Source organism: Silene latifolia, chromosome 10, assembly GCF_048544455.1.
Source record: "Silene latifolia isolate original U9 population chromosome 10, ASM4854445v1, whole genome shotgun sequence".
Taxonomy (NCBI): Eukaryota; Viridiplantae; Streptophyta; class Magnoliopsida; order Caryophyllales; family Caryophyllaceae; genus Silene; species Silene latifolia.
Window position 1 is genome coordinate 61,370,861 of NC_133535.1, and position 21,835 is coordinate 61,392,695.

At 37.6% G+C, this 21,835-nt stretch overlaps 2 protein-coding genes and 1 non-coding gene across 3 annotated transcripts; 2 read left to right on the top strand and 1 right to left on the bottom strand.

Moving 5' to 3' along the window:
- Positions 1-809: 809 nt before the first annotated feature.
- On the bottom strand, positions 810-3,652 carry LOC141607646 (protein FAR1-RELATED SEQUENCE 5-like). The gene is made up of 5 exons (XM_074426999.1): positions 2,923-3,652; positions 2,727-2,863; positions 2,425-2,589; positions 1,258-1,262; positions 810-1,158 (listed from the first exon to the last, which is right to left on the bottom strand). The coding sequence occupies exons 1-5, from the start codon at positions 3,650-3,652 to the stop codon at positions 810-812; spliced, it is 1,386 nt and encodes a 461-aa protein (XP_074283100.1).
- Positions 3,653-6,565: 2,913 nt separating this feature from the next.
- On the top strand, positions 6,566-21,354 carry LOC141607647 (protein FAR1-RELATED SEQUENCE 5-like). Its single transcript, XM_074427000.1, has 5 exons — positions 6,566-6,599; positions 19,476-19,574; positions 19,782-20,055; positions 20,161-20,744; positions 21,140-21,354. The coding sequence occupies exons 1-5, from the start codon at positions 6,566-6,568 to the stop codon at positions 21,352-21,354; spliced, it is 1,206 nt and encodes a 401-aa protein (XP_074283101.1).
- On the top strand, positions 15,741-15,847 carry LOC141609998 (small nucleolar RNA R71). The gene has a single exon (XR_012527896.1). It is a non-coding gene; the product is annotated as a small nucleolar RNA R71 (small nucleolar RNA).
- Positions 21,355-21,835: the final 481 nt, after the last annotated feature.

Below are 21,835 nucleotides of genomic sequence, written 5' to 3' on the forward strand. Positions count from 1 at the left end.
GCGTTTTTTCCAAAGTGTTATTCTACCATTATTCTCATTATTGCAGATTACTCCATATAATAAGCGGCTACTCTGCTTTGTTATTGTACTATTAGTCTACACTTATTCTCATATTCCACTAGTTTAATTAAGGTTTAATCCAATTTCTACGAAGAATATGCATTTTCTATTCAACTCACAATGGTCAATGTTTTTTTTCAATTGTGATTCTATTCTTATTGCACCGTTATTCTCATTGTTATTGCACTATTATTCCGCATAACAAGTAGTTTATTCAAATTTATTATTGCAGATTATTCCACAAAAGGACTAGTTTATTCTCATTATTCCACCGTTAGTCCAACATTATTTTGTTAAAACTATTCATTTTTATCCAAGTGTAAATTTAGTCAAGTGTAAAAGCAAAGGTTTAGACTCGCTTTTTATTCCACTCGTTATTCTACCATTATTCTCATTGTTATTGCGGTATTTATTCCGCATAATTAGCGAGTTATTATCTTTGTTATTGCACTATTATTCTGGCAAAGACTTCTGTTATTCCAACATTACTTAAACATAGTAGTAAATAGTAGTTAAAGATAGTAATTACATAATAAACATTAACGATCTAAAATATGAAAGCCATTTTTTAAAAAGCAATAAATATTTTAAACATATTTAAAAGCAGCGGCCCTAGACCATCATCGTTAGATTTTTATATCTTTATTCTATTCTCTGATGCCTGCGCGCCGGTCCTTGGACAGTGCTCTCAACTTCCACCGACTCATCCTCAAAAGAGTTTTTGTATGCTTCTATAAGTTCCATGGCTTTCAGAACTGGTGTCCAATCGCCAGAGATTGAATATCGACTTCAGTGTAATACTTCCTCAGAGCATTCACACCAGCAATGAATTGATTGTTCATGTCGGCTTCTGTGTAGTTCCTATTTTTCTTTTCCTTCAACTGTCTACGCATACGTTCATTTTGAAGTTCAGCAACCTTCAACTGTGCCTTAACATTGTCGACCTCTCTTATTAAGGCCTCTTCACGGTTTTCTACTGCCTCTAAATTTGTCCTTGTGTCGATCAACTCTATTGTGAGGGACTCTATTGTCCGTTTCGCTTCATTGATTTCCTCCCTTGTCGGGGACCTTCGGCTATCGTCAGTTACGTCACTCATCCTGCAGCATTGGAAGTATGAAACTTTTTGCATTATAAAAAGATGTTTAAAATATTTCAACCAAATTAAAAGCAAACCAAAGCAGAAGAAGGAGAATTACCTTTTCTGCAGCATAGAGTATAGTGTTGACAGATAAGAAAAATAAACATCAAAGAAAAATAAAGAATAGAAAGATAAGAAATTACCTTTTTGCAGAGGAGATAAAGTTTTTTTTTGGAATGGACTTTTTCAGTGTGTGTGTTTGTTTGTTTACTCGAAATAGCAGTATTTATAGGGGCTTGGGGAATAGAAACAATTTTTCTGTAATAAAGTATAGAAAGATAAGAAATTACCTGTCTACCAAAAAAAAAGATAAGAAATTACCTTTTGCGAGAGGAGATGCGAGTTTTTCCCGAATACAAACAGTTTTTCCGTACTTATTCAAAGGTGTGTGTGTGTGTGTGTTTTTTTTTTTAAACCACGCAATAGCGATTTATAGGGGCTTGGGGAATACAAACAGTTTTCCTGTAATTATATTAGATTAGGTTAGGTAACTGTTTTTAATAAAAACTGAAAAGTGGAACTGCTTTTTATAAATATTACTAATCTGTTATTATTCAACTATTATTGTAGTGTGTAATTGCGCTTTATTTTTGTGGGTGGTTTGTGAAAAAAAATGATAATATTAACAAAAAAATTAAAGTAACTAGTATTAATTCTCATATAATGTAGGTCTCACTTTATTATCTAGAAGAAACATTTTAGGTTAAAATGTAATTCAAACAATGACAAATAGTAAAAGTCTTTGACATTTTTAGGCGAGGTCTTCATCGTCATCGTAGCCATTTGTCTTTTGCGTCTCTTTTGTCTTTGTTAGTTCATGCATCTGATTCATATTCCTGCAATGTTTGCTTAGTATTTAGCAACTACATTAATAGCGAGAATAGCGAGAATAACATTAATAGCGAGAATAACAATTAGAGCAAATTTAGCGGCTACTCTGCTATTGCGCAGACACTATCCATTTCCACAAAGAATATCCATTTTCTATTAAAAAATAACAACACATTAATAGCGAGAATAGCAAGAGAGAATAACACAACAGCAGAATAGCAGAGTAACACCGGAATAATAGGGGAATAACAGTAGAATAAGAGGATAACATTAGAATAATAGGAGAGTAATAGTTCGATTCATACCTCTTCGCTTTCGATTCTTCTTCATCATCGTCATCGAAGGGGGACTTTCAAAGAAATGGAAGGTTACAAGTTCTCTTGTTGTGGTTCACCCACTTCTTGCAGTTACCGCATCTTCGCTTCCTCTTTTGTGGCTTGCTCTTGGCCTTTTCTTTCGACGACCTTAATCTTTTACCACTGCCCTTATTCTTGGCCTTGTTTGGCGGTCGAAGGTCAATATCATTTGAAGCTGTGATGCCGAGAAGAGCCTCGATTTCCTGGTTTATAGTTTTCGGTTCAATTGGTCATGTGATGTTCTCCCCGAACGTGTCGTGGTTTTCTGCAGTTGCTTCATCTGTTTAACTGTAGCATAACTGTCCATCACCCCGACAGTTGCATAAATCTCACACCAAACCTTTGACATCTCAGCTTTCTTGATGTCAGCTTCATCAATGTCTTCTATCACCTTTCCATTTTCATCTCGGAGAATTGGCCTAGGGATTTCTTTGTCCATCGAGCAAGGACATAAGGGTCGGGTATCCCGTGCACCGCCTACCATTCCACACCCACGATATGCCGACAGACAATGCCATGCCTCTCAAACAACTTACATGCACATTTGCTCTCGTTAGTTTTGGTGTTAAATTCAACTCGGAAGCTTCTGTGCTTCAGTCCATCACGAACGTCATGGTACTCCACTGCCCCTACTGTTGTCAAACCCCCGACCCCCATGCTGCATATCGCATGTTTGACTTCATTCTGAAAGTCCGCAAAGATAGGATGTGTGTAGACAAGTGAGGCATGCATCTCTACCTTCACCGGCCCTACTTTCTCGAGCATACTATGCTCATTGGCATTATCCATCCTCCTTTGTGTATGCCTTTGCTGCTCTATTGCGGAATTGTACCTCATCCAGAACTCGACAAGGGTTCCAAAGTGGCTTTCAAACCGCTTGAAATAGCTGTTTGAACTTTCAGATCTCTGGGTTGTTCGCAACAAACAACCTAGAGGCAGATCCCAAAAGTATGCGGGTATCCACTTTTGTCTGATTGCAAAGACATACTTCAACCACCGGTTGCTTTGCATACCATGTGCTTCAATAACAGTTTTCCAGTTCTGTTCAAATTTGTCTGGTTCGAGGTCGACATCCCAAACAACGGCATTTATGTCGGTCATAAATTCCGTATCATTGCAGATTGCCCTTCCCACTTTCTCAGGAATTTTCTGCATGATATGCCACATGCAGTACTTGTGCACAGACTGATTGAAGACATTTGGGCAGGCCTTTTTAATTCCAGAGCACTGGTCTGTAATTACACATTGAGGTTGCTGCTGCCTCATTGCTTCGAGAATTTTTTTAAAAATCCACTCAAATGAATGCTGACTCTCGAAGTCAAGTAACCCAGTTGCAAAAGTTACCGTCTTCTTGTTGTGGTCTACTCCGGTGAAGGGAGTAAACACCATGAAATATTTGTTTGTCCCATAAGTAGGATCAAACGTTATCGTGTCTCCATATAACTTGTAGTTGTTTATCCCTTCCTTATCAGCCCAAATAACCTTCGTCAAGCATTTGTTCTCATCCTGATCATAAGCAAAATAGAACCCCTTTGTTTCAGCCAGCATTTTGAAATGCCTAATGAACATACTAGCATCCTTATCCCCAATGTAACACTTGATATTTCGTTTGAAGTTTTTGAAGTCTAGCAAAGAGGCACCGATATTCTGATAACCATTTGAGTATTCCTTGAGAATTCTGAAGCTCAATGTTGGACCTATGTTGAGCTTAGTATGATCAATAATGGTCCTCTTAATGTAGTCATGGACGTCCCTTGAGAGTTTCTAGAACTCCCTGTTTTTGACAGAGTAAAGAGAGTGATTGTGAACGTCTACAAAGACATCCACAATATACCCAGCCGGTCTTTCGTCTGTTTTTTCACAGGTTCTCAACCTCATGTGCGCCTTGCAGCCACACCGTGTCAGAGCATGATTCTTTGGTTGTCTAATTCGTCGCTCTTTGTTCTCTACTGCACTCAAATTACCAGCTTCGTGATTTGTTGCTTCAAGTCGCAATTTTCTTTTCATATCCCTATACCCCTGTCTGTTACAGACCAGTGATTTGACGCTGACGCCCCCCTTATATTGCGCATTTGTGTACCTTCTCACATCAAATCCGCAAGCCAATGCATATATGCTGTAGAACTGTACTGCATCGTCCTAGGTAAGAAAGAACATGCCACGTTTAGGGGTAAAATCACTCTCAACAGTCCTTACCCACTCGCTACCCACTGTCTTCTTTGTAAATGAAGGGTTGGAACAAGCTCATCGTTTTCTTCGTCTGAACAGGATGGGCTGGTGTATATATTGTTATTAGAAGAATCCCCAATAGTTAAGACTGCATTATCTTCAACAATAGACACAGTAGAAAGATCTGGGACAGTAAATTATTATAATGAGTACAGTCAGTGGACAACAAAATCACAATAACATCACAATAACAGTAGCATAGGGGAGAGATCAAAATTGCAGTAATGTGATAATAACAAAGATGATAACAAAGGGGGGAAACAGACGACAATCAATAACATCACAATAACACTAAATGTGTTTATCTTATGCTACTCTCTTATCAGCCGTATATTTTCACGCTACTGCACAATAATATCACAACAATAGTACCATAATATCAGAATAATAGTACAATAATATCATCATGTTTCTCTACTTTACAATAATAGTACAGTAATATCAGAATAACAACACTCTGATTCTACTTTATTACATACATATAATACTGTATTTATTATGGTACTCTTTTGCAAGGCATATATTTTCATGCTACTGCACAATAATATTACAATAATATCACAATAACAGTCGAATAATATAATCATGTTACTGTACTGTTACAATAATAGTACATTAATATCAGAATAACAGTTCTCTTTTTCTACTCTAATAGAAGCCAGACAGTACAATAATATCAGAATAACAGCTGAGAAACACATAGAAATCAATAATTGATTTATAAACAACGGCGGATAAAGAGATAAGAATCAATAGCAGTATTACCTGTTTCCATATTTACTGTCGAGTTGATTTCTTCGCTTACATTGTTATTAATCTCGTTGTCCATCTTTTATACCTAAAAACAGTAAAATCAAGTATTCAATTCAATTAAAATCAACGAATTTCACGAATTTTACATTAATTCCGAAAATACGATTGAATACACTAAAAATCAACGAATTTACATTACCTGTAATTCGATTATAGCTAAAAATCAACGATTTTGTGTAATTTTATTAGGTTTTTATGAGATTGCTATAGTCGGCGTTCTGATTTTTGAGTTTCTCTGTTTTTGATTTGTAGAGAGATGTAGAGAGAGAGAGAGAGAATATCGTTTGAATGAAGTTTTTGTTTTATGTTTCAGCTGCTTTTGTATTTTTCGATTTTTCCTTTTTTTTTTCTAATTTATCATTTAATCTCAGCCCTTGATTTCTTTTAATCTCAGCCCTTGATTTCCCCAACTCACAACTCACCATAAGACCCCAACTCACGAGATCCCGCATATATATATATATATATATATATATATATATATATATATATATATATATATATATATATATATATATATATATATATAGGCCGGATCCAAAGAGGCCGTTAATTATGGCGAGGCGGCCGGCCTCACCAATTTCCTTCATTAAGCAAATTTATGTACTAACTTCCTATTATTCATTGGGCTGAAAATTGAGGGGTCATTCCAAATCTTTTCATTTAGCCCAAAATACTTTCTCTCTCTAGAATAATTAAACATACAAAAGCCCAAATACACACTCTCTCTCTAAAATATAGCAAAACACATTCAACGTTTGTAACAACCAACATTCGTTTTCAGCTGTTCGTGCGTTCTACTCATTCAACGCAAATTTTGTCTATAAACTCATCAATTTGCAGTGATTGTTTGTAGATTTAAGCTAAACAACATACAACAACGTCGATTGAAGTAATTTCGGAAGAAGATTTCGATTAATTATTAGGTAATTTCATTATTTTGATCAAAATTGAGTATATTCATACAATTCTGTCAATCCACTCATAAATTAATGATATCAGGTTCGAATTTGATCAAATTGAACGATTTCGTAAATAGAACGTTTGAATTTGACAATATTTTGAGCGATTTCCTTTTTCTCGCGATTTCGTACAACTTACTACATTGTTTTTGACGATTTTGCAGCTCTAATTGCTATGGAGATTGTAGATATCACAATGATTGAATCAGGTATATCGTTTTTTGTGTAATTATTGTAAAATCTTATGTTTTCTGATTCAATTTGTATTTGTCAAAATTTCTGCGATTATTATAGAATATATGGATCGATTTTGTATTTCAGGTTTTTTTGCAAGGTTTAGTTTATGAATTGAGTTGAATTTGTGAAACTTAGGACCTAATTGTGTGACTGTAAGAGTTGGTTGAATTGTTACTGTAAGAGTTTATGAATTGAGTGGATTTTGCTGTTTGGTGAATCTCAGACCTGATTTTGTGAATCTCAGACCTAGTTTAGTGAATCTTAGAGCTTGTTTTGTGAAACTTGGTCATCATAAGTGGTTATAATCACCTTTTCTGCTCTTTTACTTATTTGGTGAATCTTAGACCTTATTTTGTGAATCTCAGACCTTACTCAGTGAATCTTAGCAAATGATGATATTGTGATAATTAAAACATAAGTAATATTCAACAAACTTAAAAATCTTGTAATTTTTCATCACATAAAAATTCGCAGATTCATGGCTTTCGAATTAACTAAACAACAACATTCAAAAATAAAATAAATAAAAAGCTGAAAAATTAAGCAAGATATGATATTTGTTTAGTTTATCAATCACCCCTATTTGTTCGAGCCAATTGATCGAGTCCATTTCGTTTCACAAATTAAGCATATGTGGTCGTTGGTCAATGGTCGATACAAAACACAATTTATACTTCACAAACAACTCTACAATTAGTAAAGAGGCAAGTAAAGGTCGGATCCCAAGGGACGGGTATTGAAATGAGAATTCTATTGTAACTAGTAGTGTCTAAGGGGTGTCACAAATTGGGTTGATGTAGAAGGTTACTAAACTAAAATAGCAATGAGAATAAACTAGCAAGATGAATAAAATAAGGGGTGTAAACAATTGATTAAAGGCACTAGGGTGTCATGGGTTCATAGGGGAATCATGGGATATGATCATACAAACATGTTCTCAAATTATAAGCAAGCAATTATTGTTGTGATGGATTGAGTTGGGTTATATCTTACAATCCTAGGAAAGTTTGGGTCCCGGAGCCGAATCGATTAGATTGTACAACACCTACAAGTCGACTTAATCTTTCCTACTCAACACATGCATGGTCTAACAAGACTCGAGTTGGGTTATGTCTTACAAGTCTCATTGAAAAGATAGGTGATGATAGTAAATGCAAGGATTCATAGGCTTAGCATTTCATCAAATATAACATGTGCATGTATTAAGATCAAAACAAGCAAGCAAATAAGATATGAAAGCATATTAATTTAAGCATGAATCATTCCCCATGTTGGTTTCCCCTAATCACCCATTAAACCCTAGCTAAGAGACTACTCACTCATTATCATATTGATCATGCTAGAAAGGTTGTCAATCATACTAACATAATGAAACATGATGAATAAATGAAAGTAATTAGCAATAATTAAAAAGGGATTAAGAGATTATACCTACTAATGATTCCAATAATAAAGCAAGAATAATAGAAGTACTTGAATCCTAGATTGAGAGGTTGTCAATCTCCCAATAATAACCCAAATAATCTTCAATTACCCAAAATAAAGTAAGAACAAGAGAGAGATTAAAGAACTAAAACTTGGATTAAAACTTGATTAATACTTGATTACAATATTGAAGAGAGATTTGATTGATATTAACTACACTAATTATTGATAAGAAGAACATGCTCCTCTAATTAGACTAATGGGGTATTTATAGTGAAAATTAGGGAGGATGCATTAGGGTTAACTAAGGGCTAAACTAGTAATTACACTTTTTAAGTTGAGCAAGGAGACTCCGGTATTCTCCGAGAGAAGGGCTTCTCTTATCGTGGCTTGAAGAATGAAAACGTCTTTGTCTTGAAATCCGTGCGGATGGGAGTCGGGACGGCCGGATCTGGGCTGGAGAATCCGAGCGGATCCTTGGGCAAGACGCTCGGATTGGCGAGGGGGAATCCGAGCGGATTCCTTTGCGGGACGCTCGGATTGGGCTTGGAAGGACGGACGGATTGTGTACAATCCGTTCGGATTGTCTGCAAGATCTTTTCTTCTTCTTTTCTTCCCTTTTCTTCATGAATTCCTTGGGGATTTCCTTGGGGACTCAAGGATCCTTTTCTCAACAATGCTCTTCTACTATGCTATGTACAAAGGCCTTCTAGTCTTGTCTCTCCTTGATGCTTGGTCATTGAATATGATCAATTTAGCCTTGTTTTGCCATGAAAATGCAAGATTCTTACTCCTTTCCTACCAAGGGATCAAAATCTCAAAGAATATGCAAAACAAAGAACTAAAGATAAGAAATGACCCAAATAGGTACTAAAAAGCATGGAAACAATGGTAATTCGGGGCTAAATATGCGCCAATTATGGTCACATCAAATATCCCCAAACCGAACCTTTGCTCGTCCCGAGTAAAGAGGTGACAAAGACTAGGACCAATACTAACCTAACCTAATAATAATAGTCGATATGAGACAATTAGCGGGTCTCACTCCGCCCCTTCAACTCACAACAAGACAACCATGAGGTAGGATGCCTTCTTGCAAGGCAAGGTGGGTCTTGCCAAAATGGCGACACATCCAAACTTTAAGCACACAAAAACACATAATGGATGCATCTACAAAAAGAATAGCCACTTTCCTCATCTAAGTGGCGGAAATTATCTACAAGGGAAGCAATTCAAGGGTACACAATCCTTCATAGATGCAATTTGTTCAAACTACTAAGCCTAGAAGGATACCAATAAATCACCTCCAAAATGTGTCAAGCTAGGGTACCTTTGTCCTCAATCGTTAAATGCTTTTGTCAAGAGTAGACTCCCTATGGTGTTAGAAACACTGGAGGATCGCGGAATTCCCCCTTGCCTAGACAAGAAGAAGGGTCGTCCCCTCTCTACCATGCACAAAAATGGATACGATGGATAAAGGGATCGATAGATATTTGAGTTTCACTTTGGGAGTTTGCTTTTATTTTTGTTTTCCCCCCAATTTCATTGGCATTTGACATTTGAGAACACTTTCTTTGCCATTTCTTTTGATTTTTGGCATTTCAATACTTGACAACTTTTTTTGCATTTCTTTTTGAACATTTTCAAAGTCACCCCAATTAGTAACGAGGGTGCCTTGTATTTGAAGCTTTAGGAGTCTATTTTGCTCCTCTTTTCTTTTGATGCATTTTTGCAAACTTTCTTTCATTTTTCATTTCATTGAACTCAAATTGATTTCTTTTTGTTTTGTGCCCATTCCCTTTGATGACAAAAATGTGGTAGAACATGGATGAATGATAGAAGTATGCATGGTTTCAAGGGTCACCTTGGAATAAACGGTAGCCAAGGAGTTATCACACCACAAGGTACTCTTGACTAGGCCTTAAACCATGGGTCAAAGGATACTAGCATGACACATCCTAGGGTGTTTTACAAGTATTCTAACAAGCAAAGTCTTAAGAATAAAAAGCATCTACTAGGGCCTATATACACTTGTCAAGCTTCCCAAATAGACGGTTTCGCAAAATTTTTCTAACATGCAAACTACATGCCATGATGCAACTAGCATATAAACATCCTAATGCAAATGATTCTACCAACTAATATGCCAAATAAACTAAATGCAAGTCCTAAGTTCACATTGTTGTACCGCATCAATCAAAATAAAGCCACATAGTCATTAACATAAAGAGGAAAAAGGAGATTGGAAAGATCATACCATGCGGTCTTCAATATCCTCATGTCTCGGATGTGGCGTAGTCAATCAAAGTGAACAAGGATAAACAAACACAATATATACAAGACAATATATACAAAAGAAATGAACTTGTTTTTGGTTTTTTTCAATTTTTCAATTTTTATGATTTTTGAAATTTTTCAATTTTTATGGTTTTTGAATAAAAGTTAAGTGTTAGAATTCCCATCCCCACACTAATATGGGCATTGTCCTCAATGGCCAAAATGATGGAAATTATGCAAAGATGATGCATGATTTCTATACTAAATGCAATTCTACACTAAGCTATACTACATGATGCATGGTTTTTGTTATGACGGAGAGGATAATTTAGATTACCTCCCGTTGTGTATGCATTAACTTCCCCAAACCAAATAAGACACTATTGCTAATGTCAAAGCATGGGTATAGTTCATGCACACACTATGCTATGCATGAAACTAGATTGTCATTTTGGATTTTCAAAAATGGGAACAATAAAGAACACCTCAATGGAACCGAGGTGTGAGTCCTTTGATGTTGCTAGGACTAAACCAACAATGATCAAAATGAAAATAAAATACAAAGAGATATAGACAAACCGTGGGAGAGTAGGAGTCTCCAAGGCTAGTCTTCCATCATGCTATTATCATCACCACTTCCCTCATGAGAAGCGGTCACATTGCCACTTTCCTTGGCACTTTGAGAAGCGGTCACATTGCCACTTTCCTTGGCACTTTCTTCATCACTTTCTCCATCATCTTGCTCATCATTATCTTCACCATCTCTTTCTTCATCTCCACTTGCTTCTTCCTCAATATTATCATCAATTTCTTCACCATTTCCAACAACCTCATTGTCTTCCACCACGTCCCTAGATGCACCCGGAAATAAGGCTTCTCTATCCGCCCAACTAGGCAAAGGACAAGATGGATCAAGGAGTCCTTGCCTAGCTAGATGTAGGAGGGGAGGATATTGAGCCAAATATGCATTCTTCCGATCTTCATAAGCTTGCTTGTGCATGGCTTGCATAAGAAGAGTGACATAGTCTTTTCCAATTTCAACTCCTTGCGGTTTGAACTCTTCATACACAAAGGGGTAAGGCGGTATAACAATGGAAGAGGAGGGAGTTTCATGATCACCCTTTTGTTGTTGAATGATGTACTCGGCTTCTTCGGATAGGGAAGTAAATAGTTGGTCCGGTGGACACTAAGACGGCAAATCTTTGCGGGTAAAGTGAATGATCGAGCCTCACTAGTAAGCCACCCATACTTGGTATCAAGGGGATTGTGAGCAACCCACTTAAACTTGTTAATCAAGATGGACATATCAATAAGATGGCCACCATCCTTAGCCTTGTACTTGCTATCCTTATTGAAATTAGAATCAAAGTGCTTGGCTAGGACCGTGACAAGGCCGCCATTAACAATAACGGTTTGACCCTTCTTCCCACTATCTACATGGAGCCATCTATCAACCAATAGCCTCAAAGAATTGTAAGGCTTGGTGTGAATTCTTCCAATATTCAAAGTTGATTCAAGGAGAATAAAATCGAGTCCCGTGAAATGATTGGTGTCTTTCCTAGCAATTATGGTATTTCCCACAACTTTGTGCCATATTCTTATGCCCGGATGATGGACCAAAAGAGCACGACAAGCATGAAAATCTTCAAATTTCTTCCCGGATATTGCCTCCCAAAGAGGCTCGGGATCATACTTCCCATATTGCTTATAAAATTTCTCTTTATCGCTAAGACCCAAAATTTCACCCAATTCCGGAAAGGTAATGCGTCTACTAGTGTTAGCTAGACGAAACTCAATATTTTCCCTATTCTCAACTTTTGTCACTTTTAAAGAACTTAAGAATTCCAAGACAAGGGAGGGGTATGTTACTTCCTTCATTTCAAACAATTTCTTCAAACCCATGGCATTGAAAAAGACTCTTGTTTGTTCAAGAACACCCAACTTCTCTAAGGCATCTTGACATATGAATTTGGTGGATTGAATTTGTTTCATAGCAAACTTGACAAATGTATTCCTATGGGTATCGGAAATGAATGTTACCTCCGGAAAATGCAAGAGTTGATCGATTACCGGAGTAGAAGGTGATGCTTCCATAGGAATTTGTTGTTGTTGTTGTACTACCAAGTTTGGTGTTGATACCAACATTGCCAAAGCTTTCTTTGCTTGTAGAGCTTTTTGCCTTTGAGAGAGAGCCTTTGCTTTTGGTGCCTTTGTTGCCTTTGTTGCTCCCTTTGTTCTTGCCATTTGATGAACTAACCAAGTAAAGAATCAAAAATCTTCAATTTGTAGGATGCCCAAATCGATTTTGAAGGTGAAAGGCTTTGCCTTTATGAGAACAAAAATCGACTCAAAGGTGAAGATTTTGTTCTTGGTTTTGATTGTTAATGAAGATGGAGTGATTGATTTGGTGTTTGAAAGATGGTTTGATTTGATTTTGGTGGATTTTGTTGAGGGTTTTTGTTTTTGAGATGGAGAGGATGAGGGTTTTGATGTTATGGGTAGTGTTTATGAATGAATGAATGAATGAATGAAGGTGGGGTGGGTATTTAAAGAATTCGACAATTTTAGGACGCAGGGACAATCCGTGCGGATTGGGCGCAATCCGTGCGGATTCTACAGCTTCAAAATTTTCAAAATCCCGCCTAGAGACGGGCGGATTCTGGGGAATCCGCTCGGATTCTTCTGAGACGGGACGGGCGGATTTCGTGCAGGACGGACGGATTCTTGTCCAGAGATTTTTCTTTGTTTTTCTTCAGCTTTGAGACGGGCGTCTTTTTCAAAAGACGGACGGATTCTGCGAGACGGGCGTCTTTCCAGAAATCCGCTCGGAATCTTTGACAGTCAAGAAATTTGCAATTTCAGCACAGCCCAAGACGGGCGTCTTCTCAGCAGGACGCTCGGATCTTCTTCAGACGGGCGGATTCTCAGGAATCCGCTCGGATTGGTCCTTGTGTACACGGATTCAGTTCCATCCGTGCACAAACGCATTCCCTTATCATTCTTTCTTTCTTTCTTTCAAATCTTGTGTTCTTCATTGTGGGGGCACTACTAAGGCATGAATAGCCTAGGCAATGGCCATCCCCACACTAAGGTAAAGCACTACACATCAATTAAAATCATTAGTCCCTCCCTCACTTCTCTCTTACATGACAATTATTTTGATCAAAGTAAAAATAAATCCAAAAATGACAAAAATGCATTACAAAAATTGAAAAGTAAGTTAGGGAGTTAGAAATATTTACAAGTGGTGGTTTAGGGAGGACTCCACCAAACTCTCATTCTTGATGAGATGTCAAGAGGGCATGTTCAAGGTGTTGTTGATGTTGCTCAACACCTTGAAGAAGTAATCAAAAGCTTGTTCATTGTTATGGTAGAGGTCCTCAATAGACCGTGGCCCTTGTTGTTGATCATGATCGATGGCATGCCCAATATAGGGATTAAAGATCCCTTCAAATTCGTCGTCCCAAAGACCACAAACTTCATTGAGTTGATCATTGAAAATCTCTTGCTTAGATGGAGACAACTCTCCCAATTTCTTCTCTTGGCCAATGAGGCCATCATCTTCTTCCTTGGTTGATTTTGATGAGCTTTGCAAGCTCTCCTTGTCACAATTCACTTGCTCTTTGAATGGAGCATCTTCAACTTTCTTCTTCCATTGGAGTTCCGATTTCTTCCTTTCATCTTTCCGGCTATAATGGTCAATCATGAAACATGGCTCATGCAAACGAGGAGCTCTCATGGTCTTGTCAAGATTAAAAGTTATGCTTTAATCTCCCACTTCTAGAGTGAGCTCTCCATGTTTCACATCAATCACCGCACCCGCGGTGTGTAGGAAAGGTCTTCCTAAGATGATTGGAATGTTGGAATCTTCCTCCATATCAACAATGACAAAGTCCACCGGGATGAAAAACTTCCCAATTCGCACGGGGACATCTTCCCATATCCCTAATGGTGTCTTCGTCGATCTATCGGCCATTTGAAGAGTGATATTGGTGCATTTAAGCTCTCCCATTCCCAACCTTTTACTCACCGAGTACGGCATGACACTCACACTAGCCCCTAGATCACATAAGGCTTTGTTGATCGTTGTGTCGCCAATGGTACACGGTATTGAGAAGCTTCCCGGATCCTTTAACTTTGGAGGTGAACTCCCTTGAAGTATTGCACTACTCACCTTAGTGAAGGCGATAGTCTCAAGTTTCCGGATCGACTTCTTCTTTGTGACGATATCTTTCATGTACTTTGCATAGGCCGGAACGTGATTGATTAATTCCGTGAAAGGAATTGAGACTTCTAAGTTCTTCACAATTTCCATGAACTTTCCAAGTTGATCATCAAATTTGGGCTTGGCTTGACGACTTGGAAAAGGAAGTCTAATCACAATGGGCTCCTTCTCTTTGGCTTTGTCTTCATTTTTCTTTGAACTTTCTTCTTTTGATGATTCCCCTTCTTTGGGACTTTGCACAATTTCTTCCTTTTCACTAGCTTTCACAACTTCATCCTCAACTTGCTTCTTCGGTGCCTCATATCTTGTACCACTTCTCAAGTGAATGGCACTAACCGTTTCATGTCTAGGGGGATTACTTTGAGGTGGTAATTGCCCCTTTTGTCTTTGTGAGCTTGAAGATGCTAGTTGGGTCAATTGTGTTTCCAACATCTTGGTGTGAGCTAGAATGTTGTTGATGGTGGTGTCTTTTGCTTGGCTATCTTTTTGCATTTGGGTGAAAAATTCTTGTTGATTCTTTTGCATTTGGAGGACCGCTTTTTGGACATCAAAACCTTGGTCATTTTGGTGATTGTATGGATTTAGATTTTGGTAACCTTGGTTTCGATTGTAAAAGGGTCTTTGATTTTGATTTCTCATGGGTGGTGGGGTGTATGTTGTTTGAGGGTTTTGAACATTTTGGCTTTTGTATGAGAGATTTGGATGGAACTTGGTGTTTTCATTGTAAAAGTTGGAATAAGGGGTACCACTTTTGTAAGCTTGGAAAGCATTAACTTGTTCGGTTGTTCCCCTACATTCACTTGAGTCATGACCCAAGGTTCCACAATTCTCACATATCCCGCTTGGGATTGATGAGGATGCCGTCATGGCATTGACATGATGCTTCGATGATTTTGAGTTTTCCTCAAGTCTAGCCATAGCTTGTTCAAACTTCAAGTTGATTGTGTCAATGTGAGCACTAAGTTGAGCACCCAATTGAGTAACGGTGTCCACTTCATACTTTCCTCCTCTAGTAGCCTTGCGAGGTCTACTATATTGTGAATTATGGACCGCCATTTCCTCAATCTTGTTCCATGTTTGATTGTCATCAACTTCGGTGAACATTCCATTTGATCCCATATTGAGAATGTTCCTTGAATCTTCATATAAACCATTCCAAAATTGTTGCACTAAAAACCATTCGCTAAGTCCATGGTGAGGACATGAGCGACAAATACCTTTGAACCGCTCCCAAGCTTCATACAAAGATTCTTCATCCCTTTGCTTAAAACCCGTAATTTGAGCTCTTAGCATATTGGTCTTTTCCGGTGGGTAGAATGTTTTGTAGAAGGCTAGAGCTAGCTTCTTCCAAGAATCTATTCCAAGGGTGGCCTTATCAAGGCCCTTCAACCATTGCTTTGCGGTGCCGATTAACGAAAAAGGAAATAAGACCCATCTTATTTGGTCTTGAGTCACGCCCGTTTGAGAGATAGCTTCACAATAATCGCAAAAGGTTTCCATATGAGAATGAGGGTCCTCACTAGGCATTCCCCCGAATTGGCTCCTCTCAACTAGTTGGATGAAGGCGGACTTGGCAATAAAGTTTCCGGTAAGATGTTGTGGTGTAGGAGTACCATTTGGTAAATCCTCCTCGGTGGGTATAGAGTGTGACGAGAATTTAGGCATTGTAGGTGGATTTTATGTGGTATTGTTTAATGGGTTTTGTTCTCCTTCTATTGCGAAAGGATTGACAAACTCACTAGTGGGTTGAACAACTTCACCAACACCTCCCAAATTCCTCCTAACAAGTCTCCTATTATTCGTCAAGGTTCTTTCGATTTCACGGTCAAAAGGTAACAAATCTCTTTGTAACCTTCTAGACATGCAAAATATCAAACAACTCAAAAACAATTAGAACAAACCTTGAGGAGTTTTACTTCCCCAAGGTGAAAAAGACACAACTAAAAACAATAAAAGAAATCTTAAATCAATTAAACACCGTCCCCTAAGAACGGCGCCATTTTTGATCGAGTCCATTTCGTTTCACAAATTAAGCATATGTGGTCGTTGGTCAATGGTCGATACAAAACACAATTTATACTTCACAAACAACTCTACAATTAGTAAAGAGGCAAGTAAAGGTCGGATCCCAAGGGACGGGTATTGAAATGAGAATTCTATTGTAACTAGTAGTGTCTAAGGGGTGTCACAAATTGGGTTGATGTAGAAGGTTACTAAACTAAAATAGCAATGAGAATAAACTAGCAAGATGAATAAAATAAGGGGTGTAAACAATTGATTAAAGGCACTAGGGTGTCATGGGTTCATAGGGGAATCATGGGATATGATCATACAAGCATGTTCTCAAATTATAAGCAAGCAATTATTGTTGTGATGGATTGAGTTGGGTTATATCTTACAATCCTAGGAAAGTTTGGGTCCCGGAGCCGAATCGATTAGATTGTACAACACCTACAAGTCGACTTAATCTTTCCTACTCAACACATGCATGGTCTAACAAGACTCGAGTTGGGTTATGTCTTACAAGTCTCATTGAAAAGATAGGTGATGATAGTAAATGCAAGGATTCATAGGCTTAGCATTTCATCAAATATAACATGTGCATGTATTAAGATCAAAACAAGCAAGCAAATAAGATATGAAAGCATATTAATTTAAGCATGAATCATTCCCCATGTTGGTTTCCCCTAATCACCCATTAAACCCTAGCTAAGAGACTACTCACTCATTATCATATTGATCATGCTAGAAAGGTTGTCAATCATACTAACATAATGAAACATGATGAATAAATGAAAGTAATTAGCAATAATTAAAAAGGGATTAAGAGATTATACCTACTAATGATTCCAATAATAAAGCAAGAATAATAGAAGTACTTGAATCCTAGATTGAGAGGTTGTCAATCTCCCAATAATAACCCAAATAATCTTCAATTACCCAAAATAAAGTAAGAACAAGAGAGAGATTAAAGAACTAAAACTTGGATTAAAACTTGATTAATTCTTGATTACAATATTGAAGAGAGATTTGATTGATATTAACTACACTAATTATTGATAAGAAGAACATGCTCCTCTAATTAGACTAATGGGGTATTTATAGTGAAAATTAGGGAGGATGCATTAGGGTTAACTAAGGGCTAAACTAGTAATTACACTTTTTAAGTTGAGCAAGGAGACTCCGGTATTCTCCGAGAGAAGGGCTTCTCTTATCGTGGCTTGAAGAATGAAAACGTCTTGGTCTGAAATCCGTGCGGATGGGAGTCGGGACGGCCGGATCTGGGCTGGAGAATCCGAGCGGATCCTTGGGCAAGACGCTCGGATTGGCGAGGGGGAATCCGAGCGGATTCCTTTGCGGGACGCTCGGATTGGGCTTGGAAGGACGGACGGATTGTGTACAATCCGTTCGGATTGTCTGGCAGCATCTTTTCTTCTTCTTTTCTTCCCTTTTCTTCATGAATTCCTTGGGGATTTCCTTGGGGACTCAAGGATCCTTTTCTCAACAATGCTCTTCTACTATGCTATGTACAAAGGCCTTCTAGTCTTGTCTCTCCTTGATGCTTGGTCATTGAATATGATCAATTTAGCCTTGTTTTGCCAGGAAAATGCAAGATTCTTACTCCTTTCCTACCAAGGGATCAAAATCTCAAAGAATATGCAAAACAAAGAACTAAAGATAAGAAATGACCCAAATAGGTACTAAAAAGCATGGAAACAATGGTAATTCGGGGGCTAAATATGCGCCAATTATGGTCACATCACCAATGCACAAAGAGCAATATTGATATAGCTATAGGTGCACCATTCATCTGCATCAGCGAGTGATCTTCCTGCGTGTTTAGATAAATATGGGACTCTTCTACATACTCGAGTGTAGTTAAATTGAATTAGTACTAATCCCATAAAATGAGAAGTCTGCCTGCACATAACAGGCACCAAAGACACTATCTTATAACCTTGGCTCATTAAACAATCTGCCAATTTAGAGAGGTCGCGACAAACATACTTCCCTTTTTTATCCATATAACCTGGGACATTCGCCAAAACACAAGTATAGGGGAATAAAAATAAATGAGACATTGTGTGCAATAGGGATTTTTGAAATGTTTTACCGAAGAGAGAAGAGAGGTTATTGGTATATACTATTATGTTTCAGAAATTAGATATTTATAGGCCTGGTATTTGGCGCAACTGTCAACAGTGCCTGTTCGCATTACCCATATATTAATTTTTTTGATTGAATTCTTGATTGTTCAATGTCTTTTTTTTGGGAATGGAAGTGTTATTAACAAATCATCAAAATATCCTGATACATACAACCTGGCCTTTTCTTAAAAGTGAACTCATAATCTTCACCTATTTTTTTTTTAATTATTTGAACTAATAATCTGATACTTTATTTAGTGAATCTCAGCCTTTATTTAGTGAATCTCAGCCATTATTTAGTGAATCCTGGGCCTTGTTTTGTGAATCTCTGTTGTTAAACGTTACTGATGCAATTTTTTTTATTTCTTTTTGTGTGAAGCAGAGACCCTAGTTTGTGAAACTAGAAGGTTATTTTGTGAAACTTAATAACTAATATATACAACCTGGGTAAGATTAAAAACTGAACTAATAATCTGAACCAAAAAGTGAACTTGTGAATCTCAGTCCTTGTGCTTGTGAATCCTAGAGCTATTTTTGTGAACCCTTTAGGAATGACCTATTTTGCTCTTTTCTTTATTTGTGATCCTCAGACCTTGTTTTGTGAATCTTGAGGCTTAATTTGTGTAACTCGAAGATAATATTCTGAGACTTTATTTCTAAATCACCTATTCTGCTCTCTTCCTTCATTTGTGAATCACAAACCTTATTTAGTGAATCTTAAGCCTTGTTTTGTGAATGTGAGATATGACTTTGTGAACCTTTTATCTTCTTAGGTGTTGATTCAAATGTCACCAACAACTCACAGTGTAGTGTGACGCCTCTTGTCGGTTGTGGTGAGGTTCCTTGCTCTAATGTTGGTTCTGGTCAGGATGGTGAGGGTTCTAATGCTGTCTTAGTAACCCCTACAATGCCAACTATTTCCACACCTACTACTTTGGTAACTTACACACCGGGTAGCACTGAGCAATGGATAAGTAGGATTGAAGAGAAGTTTACACCCGTGGTTGGCAAAACATTTGTGGACTTAGAGTCAGCGATGTTGTTCTATAAAATTTATGCTATTGCTTGTGGGTTTGAAGCAAGGAAGTCTTCAAATAAGAGGTTTAAAGATGGTGTTATTCGAACAAAATGCATGGTTTGCCATCGTGAAAGTTTTAATAAGAGGAAAAATCGTCCACCCAAAGCTGATGCAAAAACAACAACCGTAGAAACCGGTGACAAAACAAAAGCTGGTGCACTAAGTGGAAATAGAAAAACAGCTGCTAAAACTGGTACGAAAAGGGGTGGAGGTGGTGATGAGGAGGCTCAGAGTTCCAATAAGCAAAGAGGTACAAGAATAACCAAAATTAAAAGGTGGGGTTGTGAAGCGATGATGAAATTCATATTCCATGAAAACATGTACAAGATTGAATAATTCCGTGAGGGTCACAATCACCCAGTGACGCCTGTCAAAAATAGGGAATTTGAGAAAATTGCTGACAATATAAATCAACTGAATGAATATCATAAGCAATTGATTATCCAAAATTCGAGATTGAATGTCGGGGCTAGTTTAACATACAACTTATGCAAGGAACAAGCAGAGGGTTTCGAAAATGTGGGAGCTACCCTTATGCAGTTCAAGAATTTCTCAAGGAATGTAAAGTGTCTACTTAATGGCAAGGATGGACATATGTTCATCTCTCATTTAGAAACCCTCCGAGAGACAAAAGGGTTGGTATTTGCATATGAAACAGATGTTGACAGTGCTTTGACAAGAATTTTTTGGACAAATGCGGATTCCATCAGATGTTACGCATTGTTTGGTGATGCTATTTCATTCGATCCAACCTATGGAATGAACAAATATAACATGAAATTCGCGCCTTTCACTGGGATTGACAATCACAAAAAGTCAATAACATTTGGATGCCTGCTTTTAGAGTATGAAGATGATGACTCATTTATTTGGGCATTTCAGCAGTTTATGAAAGCAATGGGTGGCAAAGAACCCAATTACATCATCAGTGACCAAGATGCCGGAATAATAAATGCAGTTCCAGGTGTGTTTGGAATATTATTTATTTGGTGAATCTAGGAACATTATTCGTGAATCTTGAAGTTTATTTTGTGAATCATAGAGCGTGTTTTGTGAACTTATATGGTAATTTTGTGAAACTTGATCATAAGTGGTTGAAATCACGAGCTTTGCTCTTTTCTTTATTTTGTGAATCTTAGGGCTTGTTTTGTGAATCTTAGATTTTGATTTGTGAAACACAAAGCTAATATTCTTAAACTTGGTCATAAGTTGTTGAAATTGCCTATTTTTGTATTTCTCTTATCTTGTGAATTTGAGACCTTGTTTTGTGAATCTTAAAGCTTGATTTGTGACCATAGAAGATAATACTCTGACAATAGATAATGTGGATTTTGTGACTTGCAACCGTGTTCAAAATAGCAAGACATCGCTTTTGCATGTGGCACATTATGAAGAAAGTAACAGACAAGGTTGGGAGCACAATTTGCAAAGAGACTGATTTCTTAAGTCGTCTGAACAATGTTGTCTGGAGCGAGGACTTGGAGCCTAAGGAATTTGAAGAGAATTGGGCTAAGGTCATTAGCGAGTCCTCGTTAGAAGGAAATAAATGGTTAACTGGCAAGTTTGCGGAATGAGATCAGTGGATACCCGCTTATTTCAGGAATGTGCCGATGGGCAACATTTTAAAAACCACGCAAAGATCAGAGAGTTCGAATAACTTCTTCAAGAGATTTGAAAATAAATATGGGACTCTCGTAGAATTTTGGATGAGATTTGAGAGTGCCATGGACCAACAAAGGCACAATCTAAAGCTTCTTGAAGCACAAAGCCACAACTCAATGCCTGAAACGCTATTCGGGTCAAACTGGGAGGCCCATGCAGTGAAGGTCTATACACATGAAGTGTTCTTTGACTTCCAAGAGGGGGTTAAATTTTCGGTAAATGCGTGTAGTGTTTGTGGATACACCCCACCAGATCCAGTAACTAACTTTGAAGTTTCAATTGTTGAGGACGCAAACAAGTGAAAGAGATATGCAGTTGAGTATAATAGGAGAACAATGGATGTCCGTTGTACATGTAAATTGTTTGAAAGGAAAGGTATTTTATGCAACCACA

Coding starts and splice junctions, on each gene's coding strand:
- LOC141607647 (XM_074427000.1), top strand. CDS start 6,566: ATGGAGATTGTAGATATCACAATGATTGAATCAG. Junction 6,600..19,475: donor TATCACAATGATTGAATCAG/GTATATCGTTTT, acceptor TTATCTTCTTAG/GTGTTGATTCAAATGTCACC. Junction 19,575..19,781: donor TGTTGGTTCTGGTCAGGATG/GTGAGGGTTCTA, acceptor GTGGGTTTGAAG/CAAGGAAGTCTTCAAATAAG.
- LOC141607646 (XM_074426999.1), bottom strand. CDS start 3,652: ATGAGGCAGCAGCAACCTCAATGTGTAATTACAGACCAGTGCTCTGGA. Junction 2,864..2,922: donor TAACGAGAGCAAATGTGCAT/GTAAGTTGTTTG, acceptor GTGGAATGGTAG/GCGGTGCACGGGATACCCGA. Junction 2,590..2,726: donor AGAAAGCTGAGATGTCAAAG/GTTTGGTGTGAG, acceptor ACTATAAACCAG/GAAATCGAGGCTCTTCTCGG.